We start from the raw sequence: 12,435 nt of genomic DNA on the forward strand, positions 1-12,435 counted from the left end.
GGAGTTCAGTGGTGTGATCTCGGCTCACTGCAACCTCTGACTTCCTGGTTCAAGTAATTGTCCTGCCTCAGTCTCCCAAGTAGCTGGGATTACAGGCATGTACCACCATGCCCAGTTAATTTTTGTATTTTTAGTAGAGACAGGGTTTCACCATGTTGGCCAGGATCGTCTTGATCTCCTGACCTTGTGATCCGCCCGCCTCAGCCTCCCAAAGTCCTGGGATTACAGACGTGAGCCACTGTGCCTATTTTACTTTATTTTTTGAGAGAGGGTCTTGCTCCGTCACCCAGGTTGGAGTACAGGGATATGATTGTGGCCAACTGCAGCCTCCTCCTGGGTTCAAGTCATCCCCCCACCTCAGCCTCTTGAGTAGCTGGGACTACAGGTGTGCCCCATCACACCCAGCTAATTTTTATATTTTTTGTAGAGACAGGGCTCTTACTATGTGGACCAGGCTGGTCTAGAACTCCTGGACTAAAGTGATCCTCCTGCCTTGGCATCTCAAAGTGGTAGGATTACAGGTGTGAGCCACCATGCCCAACCTTACTCATCTTTATACCTGGAGCAGTGAGCACAGTGCCTGATACACAGGCTGATAAATGCATGCGGGATGAATGAATCTAGGACTTCTTGGGAGGAAAGGATTGCACAACTAAGGATTTCTTGGAGCCAGAGGGAGAAAGAGGGAAGCAAGCATGCTGTTTAAGTAAGAACACATGAACTAGAGAGTATGAAGTTTTGTCAAGGATGTAATTATGCAGGATATCATGGATAATCAAGGAGGGCACCTGCTCCTGTCACCCTGGAATGTGAGTGCTAGGTGTGCACAAGAACTTCTTCCTTGATCAGGTCCCTCACACAGCATATGAAATGAATGAATGAATCAGTCAGTGAATGTACTTGAAAGCGGTGAGCTTCTCCCCAACTTTAGGCCTATTTAACATTGCCAGGTATTAAGCTATTATTAATCTAAGCATGGGTTGGCAAACATTTTGTGTAAAAGGTCGGATAGTAAATATTTTCAGCTTTGTGGTCCATATGTTGCCTGTTGCAAATATCCAACTCTGCTGTTGCAGTGTGAAAGCAGTCACAGAAAATATGCAAAAAAAAAAAAAAATGACTGCAGCTGTTTTCTAATACATTTTTCTTTATGGTCATTGAAATCTGAATTTCATGTAATTTTCATGTGTCACAAAATAGCTTTTTTTTTTTTTTTTTTTTTTTTGAGGTAGGGTCTCACTCTGTCACCCAGGCTGAGTGCAGTGGCACAATTTCAGCCTTGACCTCTGGGGCTCAAGTGATCTTTCCACATCAGCCTCCCGAGTAGCTGAGACCACAGTCATGCATCAACATGCTTGGATAATTTTGTTTATTTTTTATAGAGATGAGGTCTCACTATGCTACCCAGGCTGGTCTCAAACTCCCGGGCTCAAGCAATCCTCTTGCCTTGGCCTCCCAAAATGTTGCTATTACAAGCATGAGCTACGGCACCTGGCCAAAATAGACTTTTGATTTTTTTTTCTAACCATCAAAGAAGGTACAAACCATTCTTAGTTTGGAGGTAAAGGAATCTTGACTCTTGGTCTAATTGAACCTTAGCTCTGGGTACAAAGGAAGTCAAATCCAGGGATAAGAGCTGTCCTTTAACTAGTCTTCAGATGTAAAATCTTGCAGCTCCTTTGATTTGTCACTAGATGGTGATCATTGCAGGCATGTGGCTCAGCCGGCGGGTCTTTCAAGGAGATGACTAGAGCTCTTCCAGGTATGACAGATTAACAGCTACAGTATTAATACAGACACACAAGCTATCCCAGTGATTCAAGACGTATCACAAACCACATGGATTTGATCGCTATCTACACTCCTTCACACTTATTTGTACATATTCCCTGAATTGCAACATACAGGGAAAATGTACTCACTCTCTCAAGGCCTGTGAGGTTATTAGCTTGAAGTTTCAGAACAACAATACAGAGTACAGTTAAAGATTTTGGGGCTGCAAAGTGGCATCTGGGAACAGATCCTACCCACAATGCAATTTAACAAGTAGAGCCCCTTCTTACATTAAAAGGATACTTGAAGCCATGCCTAGCCCTTTGATGATACATTGATAACGCTCCCAAAACAGCCCCCACTCCTGCCTCTTCGTGTCCCTTTCTTCTAACCTTGAGCTGTGTGATTAGGGACCCAGCATGACCCTTGCTTCGTAAATCCTGCATCAGTTGCCTCTCACATACTTTAGGGTGAGGGAGTGCTTGGTATCCCCAAGAAGGTTCTTGGCTTTTGTGTGTGTGTGTGTGTGTGTGTGTGTGTGTGTGTGTGTGTGTGTGTTGGGGAGGCGGGAATTCAGCTGAAATAGAGACAGACAGAGCAATGGCCTGGACATCCTGTTCCACAGTGGTAATTATTGTCATCCCCTTGTCTGAAATCTCCCAGGTCAGCCTCATTCCTGGACCAGGAGCTCTTTGGCTTGAGCTGTTTCATTCTTCTTCCTTTCTCACTACCCTTCTTTATTCATATACAAAAAAAGAAGGAGCCTGGATGCTTACTAAAATCACTAAAGATGGAAAAGGTTGCCATCTTCCTGGAGTGGAGAAGGGCTCGTCTACAGAAACATGACTGTGAAGGTCTGTGAAGCTCGAGTCTACAATCCTAACCACTATATCACATTGTCACACAGTTATGTCCACCCTGTCCCCTAGATTGATCTCTTAGGAGATGCAGAATGAATCTACTTTTTCCATATTTCAAGAGGTAAGACATCAACAACAGCTCTCATGTGCTTCCTGAATCTTTCCTGAATCTTTTTTTTTTCCCCCCGAGAGGGAGTTTTGCTCTTTTGTCCAGGCTGGAGTGAAGTGGTGTGATCTGCAACCTCCGCCCCCACCGGGTTCAAGGGATACTCCTGCCTCAGTCTCCCTAGTAGCTGGCATTGTAGGTGCCCACCACCATGCCCAGCTAATTTTTGTGTTTTAGTAGAGACAGGGTTTTGCCATGTTAGCCAGGCTGGCCTGGAACTTCTGACCTTGGGTGACCCACCCGCTTTGGCCTCCCGAAATGCTAGGATTATAGGCATGAGAGCCACCATGCCTGGCCTGCTTCCCGAATCTTTTCTTCTCTGCCCAATCATCTCCACTAGGGCAATAATGATTCAGCCTCATTGTCTGGAGTGACATCTGAGGTTTGTTGTCTCACAGCCATGGAGATCAAGAATGTGGGCACACAAAGAGTGAGGTTAACAGCAGAAATTCAACAGGGAAATTAAAGAGAATAGCTCTCTGCTACAGAGAGGGGTCCCAGAAAAATGGGTTGCTGATCCACACTGAAATGAAGAGGGTTTTATAGATGAGCTAGTGGGGAGGTGGTGTCTGCTCTACATAGGGTGTGAAAAATGGGTTAGGACCAGGTGGGTCATCTGTACAGGACTTGAATCTCTGGCAGCCCCCACCCCAATCTTTTATTATGCAGATAGGTACTCTGCCTGAGCTTCTCTATGTGGCCCATTTCTTTTTTACTGTACACATGCTAACAAAAAAGGGAAGGTAGAGCCCCATGTTGGACATGCCTGGCCCCCAGGTAGCCCTTTTCTATTGGCACAGCTGCCGGCATCCCCTGTGCAAGCTTCCAGCTTCCTTATCTATGTTTGCAGTTCGGTCTTCCAGGGTGCTCTTTGTTAGAAAAGAAATTATTTCTAGGGCTGCTTTTTGTTAGAAGGGAAGTTCTGCTGAGGACTCTTTTGCCCTCACTATCTGCCTAAATGATTTTTTTTTTTTTTTTTTTTTGAGACAGTCTTCCTCTGTCACCCAGGCTGGAGTGCAGTGGCATGATCTTGGCTCACTACAACCTCCACCTCCCAGGTTCAAGTGATTCTCATGCCTCAGTTTCCCAAGTAGCTGGGATTACAGCTGTGCACTCCCATGCCTGGTTAATTTTTGTATTTTTAGTAGAGACGGGATTTTACCATGTTGGCCAGGCTGGTCTCGAACTCCTGATCTCAAGTGATCCAACCACCTTGGCCTCCCAAAGTGCTGGGGTTACAGGTGTGAGCCACTGTGCCCGGCCTAAATAATTTTTCTATCTCCTGCATCAATAAGAAATCTTTTCAAAACTCTACATGTGCTTTTTCTCATGACAAAGACCAGTAGTTCTCAAAGGAGGCAAATCTACTACGTAGAAAGCATTTTAGGAATGTGGGAAGAACTTTTGTTTGTCACAATGATTGTGGGATGCTACAGGCACATTCGTGGCAGCACCAAAGTCATCAAAAAAGGGTTGGATCTCAGTGGGGGGAAAAAACAAACCAGGATGGGCTGTAGCAAAGGCAGATGGGCAAAAATCTTTTACACAGGATTTATATTGATATGTGGCATACTAGGGCCTTATGCCCTCTTCTCCACCACCAGTCTGGAAACTACCGTCAACATCCTCTGCATCCTTAATCCTGGCCAGAGATGTTAGATCCTCTGAGAAGCAGGGGACAGCCTGGTACAATGGAGACTCTCTGCCCACCCTGCACAACCTCGAATATCTGTATGTGCTTTTCTGGTAGGCAAAAAGTCGGTTTATGATTGTCTGAGTCTGGTAACCCATTTTGTAAGTAATCGTAAAGTAGTTTTTGTAAAGTTTTAATATACACTGAATTTTCCAGCAATGCAACTTCTTGTTAACCAAAGGAAGATCATAGTTTATTTTATTTAGAACTCCCCTAAGAGTCATTCAGCATTTCAGAAAATTATGGTCACAGGCAACAATATGGTATTGTGTCCTCAAAATCAATCTGCATTTTTGCTCTGTCTATCATAGTGATTCCACGTAGAGGTACAAACATCTAGCCATTTTATCTCATCTTCTAATATAGTTGTACCCAAGCATATGCATAGTGAGCACATTTACATATTTAATTTACAATAAATAGATATTACTACAAATTAACTTTGATTTTCTTTCACCTTTATTAGGTTAAACTAGTCATTTTTTTTTAGGTATAAGAATGAATAAATTGGCTGGGTGCGGTGGCTCAAGCCTGTAATCCCAGCACTTTGGGAGGCTGAGACAGGCGGATCACGAGGTCAGGAGATCGAGACCATCCTGGTGAAACCCCGTCTCTACTAAAAAATACAAAAAAAAAAAAAAAACCAGCAGGGCGAGGTGGCGGGAGCCTGTAGTCCCAGCTACCCGGGAGGCTGAGGCAGGAGAATGGCGTAAACCCGGGAGGCAGAACTTGCAGTGAGCTGAGATCCGGTCACTGCACTCCAGCCTGGGCGACAGAGCGAGACTCCGTCTCAAAAAAAAAAAATGAATAAATTATACTATGTATGAATTTCACTTTAAAGTAAACATAGTATTTACTATAATGAGACTAATATAATAAATATTTACTATATTTACTATTGCTGCTGTGACAAAACATGACAAATTTGGTGACTTAAAATAACATAAATTTATTATCTTACAGTTCTGGTGGTCAGAAGCCAGAAATGGACTTTATATAGCCAGAAATGGACTTTACATGACTGAAATCAAGGTCCGCAGGGCTGTGTTCCCTCTGGAGGCTCTAGGGTGAGAATCTGTTCCCTTGTCTTTTCCAGTTTCTTGGTTCATGGCCACTTCTTCCATCTTTAAAGTCAGCAACATAGCCCCTTCAAATATCTCTCTGACTCTGACCCTATTGGTTGCATTGTTGCTTCTCCTCTGACCCCCGCCCTCCTGCCTTCCTCCTATAAGGATCCTTGTGATTACATTGGTCCTACCAGGATAATCTAGGATAATCTTCTCATCTCAAGATCCTTAACTTGATCACATTCACAAAGTTCCTTTTGCCATATAAGGTAACATATTCACAGGTCTAAGCATTAGAATCTGCACATCTTTGGGGCCTGTTATTCTGTCTATCACCCTTTAATAATATAATAGCCATCATTCTGATAAGATTGAGGCCCACAGGTATAATTAGAGCCCTGGGCTTCCTCTCTCCGTGTGGTCTTGGGGCAGGTAAATTTCTTCTTTCACCATGGCTTGGGCTGAACCTGCTCCAAGAGTGCTGAGTCTAGGGAACAAGCTCATCTGAGCCAGGCTGAGCCCCTGGCCACTGAGGGCAGACTAGTTGTTGCAAGACCTTGAGTTGGTAGGCAATGTGGATAAAGGGTATTCACTGGGAGTCAACCTGGATTGAAAAAACCTTTTTTTTTTTTTTTTTTTTTTTTTTTTTGAGATGGAGTCTCTCTCTGTCGCCCAGACTGGAGTGCAGTGGCGCGATCTTGTCTCACTGCAACCTCCACCTCCTGGGTTCAAGTGATTCTCCTGCCTCAGCCTCCTGAGTAGCTGGGACTACAGGCATGTGCCACTACGCCCAGCTAATTTTTGTATTTTTAGTAGAGACGGGGTTTCATCGTGTTAGGCAGGATGGTTTTGATCTCTTGATCTCGTGATCTGCCCGCCTTGGCCTCCCAAAGTGCTGGGATTACAGTGAAAAAACCTTTTTAATATTTCCTCTCCTTTCCTGAAAACATCTTTCCTTTCCCTTCCCTTCCCTTCCTTCTTTTTTTTTTTTTTTTCTGAGACAAGATCTTGCTCTGTTACCCAGGCTGGAGTGCAGTGGTACGATCATAGCTCCCTGCAACCTCCGCCTCATGGGCTCAAGTGGTCCTCCTACCTCAGCCTCCTGAGTAGATGGGACTACAGGCATGCGCCCACCATACCTAGTTTATTTTTTGTATTTTTGGTAGAGATGGGATTTCACCAAGTTGCCCAAGCTAGTCTCAACCCCTGGGCTCAAGTGATCCACCCACCTCGGCCTCCCAAAGTGCTGGGATTACAGGCGTGAGCCACTGAGCCCGGCCTTCTTTCCCTTTTTTTAACTCTCTGTTTTGTAGAATTGTTTTTCCCCTTGGGAGCATGCAGTGTTTACTTTTTGAGGCACCTAACTTTACATGTCTTAAGTTCTTTTGCTCTTCAGGGTACATCAGAAGCCGCAGAGACATTCTCTTGCTCTCATGGCTATGTATTCTTATCTAAAACTCAGGATATATGATAAGACAATGAACTTTCAACATGCTTCCAAGAGTCGAAGGGGTTTTGGGAGATTCAGTTGGTTGAAGACATGTTAAAATTTCTGGTACATCTTGATAGTTTAGGGAGGACAATGTGACAGAGTAAATAAAATAAAATAGCTATCACTTAATGAGTACTTTATGAAGTGCTCCGTGCTGTGTTATGTCCTTTATACATATTATCTAACTCTCACAATCCAGTGAGGTAGAAATTATCACCCTTGTTTCACAGGTTCCGTCTCAAGTGGTAGTAGCAGGCTCAGAATTCAAACCCAGATTCACCTGACTCCGAAACCATACACTCAGAAAGATCCAGGAAATGCCCCCGCCCACTGCCCCCCCGGGAAGTAGATGCATCCCAGGAACTAAAAATCTTACATGGAAGTCAAGCCAGAGCTCCAGATCTGCAAGCGTCTTTCTTTTAAACCTCAGTGAGAGCTGCCTGATAGCCAAGAACAGTGGCATTTAGTTCAATGGGGATTTTAGATTCGTCTTTCCAGTGTCCTCACTCCTGAGTAAGAAGAAGGACAGAGCACGTTGGTATTTTCCTGGCAGCAGACACATGTTAAAGGAAATTTGATAGAAAGATAGAGATGGGGGTTGCTATTTTTAAAGCCTGCCTTCTCTGTATCCAGCCTGCCTCCAGCATACCAGCATCACCAGCAGTGCTAAGAACAGCTGTGGAGTAGGGGTGCTGTGGGAGACCTAGGTGACACTGAAGAGAAAAAATGCCCCTTTGGAGCCTAAATAGTACTGTTACGTATATGCCAAGGGCTCAGTTTAGCTTCTTCTTTTTTTTTTTTTTTTTTTTTTGAGATGGAGTCTCACTCTGTCGCCCAGGCTGGGGTGCAATGGCGCAATCTCGGCTCACTGCAACCTCTGCCTCCTGGGTTCCAGCAATTCTCCTGCCTCAGCCTCCCAAGTAGCTGGGATTACAGGCACCTGCTACCACGCCCAGCTAATTTTTGTATATTTAGTAGAGACGGGGTTTCACCATGTTGGTCAGGCTGGTCTTGAACTCCTGACCTCAGGTGATCCACCTGCCTCAGGCTCCCAAGGTGGGGATTACAGGCATGAGCAACCGTGCCCAGCCCTCAGTTTAGCTTCTGCTGCTTCCTGAAAACAGTCCACCCTTGGGAGAGAGACTGAAAAGGGTGGGGCGAGGGGCCCACCTCACTTGAGAAAGTGCAAGCCTGACAGCTGAAGGGTCCCAGAGCAGCAAATATCACCTTGTTTCTCTTGGACTACTCCAGTTGTCTGCTTTTGATTGACAGAGGCATCTGGCTGCTAAAAATACACTCCTGACCAAATGCTCCCTACTCCAACTAAAGCCGAACAGGATTGTTGCAGTTCAGAACTTAGCATATACAGAGCTTCTGCTTGCAATGGAACCTCTCAAAACTTTTCAGGTCCTATCCCAGAACCATATTAAGCCATGGTCATTTTCTCTTCTGTTAGCTTTGCTGGGTGATGAATGAAACCCTTCCCAGTTCACTTGTTCTCGTGCCTGTCCCATTCCCACCTCCAGAAAAAGTAGCAGAGGGGGAGGTGAGGGCCCAGTGGCTGAGAGCGGGCAGGGAAGGGGAGGTGGCTTGTCCATTTATAGTCTTGCTCTTTGGGATGCTGAAGGTGCTGAAATAGCAATGACAAGAGACTTGGCTCAGTGTTAAATATCTGCTGCGCTGGCCTGACAGACTCTGAGATGACAATAGGGAGAATGGAGAATGTGGAGGTCTTCACTGCCGAGGGCAAAGGCAGGGGTCTGAAGGCCACCAAGGAGTTCTGGGCTGCAGATGTCATCTTTGCTGAGCGGGCTTATTCCGCAGTGGTTTTTGACAGGTATGAAATGTGGGGAGTTGCCTTCTCTCCTGTTGGTTTGGCTGGTGCCAAACTCTAAAATACTTTGCTCTCAAAAATCATCAGGGGAAGGGATAAAATTCATGTGCTCTTTTTTGAACAAAATGACACTTCTGAGAGCTAATTTTTCTGGCATAAATTTTTCTGCAAGGGGTCGTTGCCAGTGTGATTTGCTGTGGCTCCTAGAAGGATGGTGAAGGTGAGCGAAGGCTTCAGGGGCACTTTCTCCCAACATTGGGCAACTTGGCTGAGAGGGTGTGCTGGGAGTGGAAAGGTGGGTGTGGTGCTGTGGGAAACAATTTCCGACAGAAAGCTCTATATTTTTAGCTTTTTTTTATTATAAATATATTACCAGATAAAGTAATTGCTGAGACTTAAAAAAATAATAAACTGTTTGTATATTAATAATTATGAATAACACAGGAATCCACTTACCCTTGAAAAATCAAAGTATCATCCAATCCCAGTCCCCTCTGTCTTTCCTCAGATATTACCTTTGCTATTATTTCATTGTATTTCCTTCTAGAATGTTCCTGTGCTATTACATGTATATATCAGCATTTATCAAAATGGATGGCTGTAGTTTGCTTTTCTTTCTTTCTTTTTTTTAACATAAATGGTGTCATACTTCAGATGTCGTTTTAGAACTTGCTCTTTTCCCTAAACAACATGTTTTTGATGTCTATCCTTGCAGGAACTATAAATCTATAGATACTTCTTTTAAATTCCAAAGATCTCTTTCCTTTATAGAGCTATACATATAGATTCATATGCTATATGAATCACCAATCTTAATTTTAAATATTTCATCCTATAAATATATGACATTTTATTTATCCATGTCTCTCACCTATTGAGAGACAATTGGTGGTTTTTAATTTTTCATAAAAAAATGAAAATCCTCGATCGTGTCTACCTGTACATATGTGCGATTGTTCTCTAGGCCATAGGACTAGAAGAGGAATTGCTGGGCCATAGGATGTGATGTTTTCAGTTTTATAGGCTCTTCAAACAAGCTCTGTTAAATGTACATTCCCTCTTCTTCACGACCTTGGCCACCCTAGACTACCAAGCTTTTAAATTAGTAATAAATCTTAATTTTAAACAAATTTACATGGTGATCACATTAAAGTGCCAATATTTTCTGAGATCAAGGTTGGGGTGACCTGCTTGACATCTATGTGGTTTGAGTCTGATAACCCAGGCTTTGTGGTTGGCTGGCTGCACTGACCACCCTGGGAAAGGGCACTGCTTCTCAGAGATAACTTTATTAGTATTCACATTCTCTTATCTTCCTGCCCACTAAGACCTTCAGGGAAAAGGGTGTGAACTGGGGCATGTGGCTTACCACCACCCGAGGAATATATGGGGCTGAGGTGACTTTTTCAGGGGGAGCTTGTCTTATTTCATTAATTGTGTGTGTGTGTGTGTATGTGTGTGTGTCAGGGGAGGGGTGAGTACAGTTAGGGAGCCAGCTGAATTCAGAGTGAAAACACAACCCAGAAACACAGGGACTGTCAACACTAATCCTGGTGCTGCCAGTGAGTTACTGCCTGGCCTTGTGAAGAACATCTCCATTTGCTGCCTCCAATTCCCCAAAGTCAATCTAGCCAATCAGTTCCATTTCAAGAAGGTTAAAGTTGAATGGGCTTTCATTCCACTATAAAAGCAAGGCATTGTCATTTCAGAAAATTTAGAAAGGTAAGATATCACACAACGATAACCACTCTTAACATGTTGGGTATCTATTTTTGGTTTGTTTTAAAACATAGGTTTCATTTGGCTGTAATATACTCATTATACAAGCTATTATGCTTTTTCATTTAATAATTTTGACGTCTTCTGTGCTATTATACACTCTTCAGAGACAGTACTTGAGAGCTACATGTTCTTCTATTACCTGCTGATGACTGACCATTTGGATTGTTTCCATATTTTTGTTATTATAAATAATTTGTCATTCATTTGAAGTAACAACTATAAAAACACTTCATGTACATTGAGGATAAATACTACATAAAATCATATATTTTTTTACAGTAGTAATACAAGTGGGATAAATGGTATAAATGACCTTTAAAATGATTGAAAAAAAAATCTAAAAGAGATAGTTTTTTTTCAAAAAATGCTTTACCCAAACTTGTCACTGCACAGATGAGGGAGCTATGCTTTCTTTGGTTATACCAGAGACAGTCCAAAGAGGCATTAAAGGAAAGTTTTATGCACGTTAGGCTCCTGGTGAGGCTCAGCCACCGTAGATGAGAAACTTGATTGCAGAGGTGGAACTCATCACCCACAAAAGTCACTGTATAAAACTGGCTTATTCTAATCCATGTTATGGCAAGACAGGCTTTCCTAGTCTTCCACAGAAATGTGGAGAAAGATTATATTTTTAATTGAGCACTGCATTAAATGAAAATTAATTCTTTCAAACTGTGTATTATATATTCTAACATATATATTATCTATTATATTGTATATATTCTAACATATATTATACAAAGCATAGCAATAGATCAACACCAAACCAACTTAACTAGAATATTCCAATATGTTACATCTTCTCTATCCTGTCCCATGCCTGCTCCAAAGGTAATTATCCTAGGTTTTGTGTTGTATATTCTACTGCCTTTTAAATAATAGTTTTGGCCGGGTGTGGTGGCTCATGCCTGTAATCCCACACTTTGGGAGACCCAGGCAGGCAGATCACCTGAAGTCAGGAGTTCAAGACTAGGCTCACCAATATGGTGAAACCCTGTCTCTACAAAAATAGAAAAATTAGCCTGGCATGATTGCAGGTGCCTGTAATCCCAGCTACTCAGAAGGCTGAGGCGAGAGAATCGCTTAAACCCAGGAGGCAGAGGTTGCAATGAGCCAAGATCGTGCCACTGCACTCCAGCCTGGGTGACAGAGCAAGACTATGTTTCAAAAAAAAAAAAAAAAAAAGTAATAGTTTAATCACAGTCACATATTTCTAAACAATATATAATTAGTTATGTTTTGTTTTTGATCTTTTAAACAAAGGTACAATATTATATGTGGTTTTATGTCCCTTGCTGCTTTCACTCAAATGTTTATTATTCATCTGTATGGTTTTGTGAAACTAATAAAGTGAATAAACTTTGTGTGTGTCTGTGTACCAAATTTATTTTTCCATTCTCCTGTGAATGTTTGCTATGAACATTTTTGTTCCTATCTCTTGGAAAGCAGATACATGAGGTGTGTATCACAGGAGTGTAATTCCTAAGCCAGTAATATATGTGTTCTTTGACTTTAAAATATAATGCCATTCTGTGAAATGCTGGTTTGTAAACCTGAATTGTGTCTTTGCTAGAATGGGCTTAGTTTAGCATTAGCAGTAACATTCCAGGCCCTTAAATTATGGTCCTTAGTCTGGTTAAGATCTTTTCACCTTTGATGATTAGAAAAACAGGTACTCTTCTTGAAGGTAAGAAAGCGAGAATAAAGCTGGGAAAATTCTTTCAGGCCTAGCTACTATGTAGCACTTGGATTAAGTGCTAGGCCTGAC

General features: G+C 42.7%; 1 protein-coding gene across 2 annotated transcripts in view; it reads left to right on the top strand.

Annotated features, from left to right (window-relative positions):
* Positions 1 to 8,688: 8,688 nt before the first annotated feature.
* The window catches only part of LOC105496021 (SET and MYND domain containing 1), a 45,095-nt gene continuing 41,348 nt past the window's right edge, over positions 8,689 to 12,435 (top strand). For both annotated transcript variants that reach the window (XM_011766052.2, XM_011766053.3), the window contains exon 1: positions 8,689 to 8,888. In XM_011766052.2, the coding sequence (XP_011764354.2) occupies positions 8,752 to 8,888 (137 nt within the window). In that variant the 5' untranslated portion in view covers positions 8,689 to 8,751. The remainder of the gene's footprint in view (positions 8,889 to 12,435) is intronic.

This window comes from Macaca nemestrina, chromosome 13, assembly GCF_043159975.1.
Source record: "Macaca nemestrina isolate mMacNem1 chromosome 13, mMacNem.hap1, whole genome shotgun sequence".
Classification (NCBI taxonomy): Eukaryota; Metazoa; Chordata; class Mammalia; order Primates; family Cercopithecidae; genus Macaca; species Macaca nemestrina.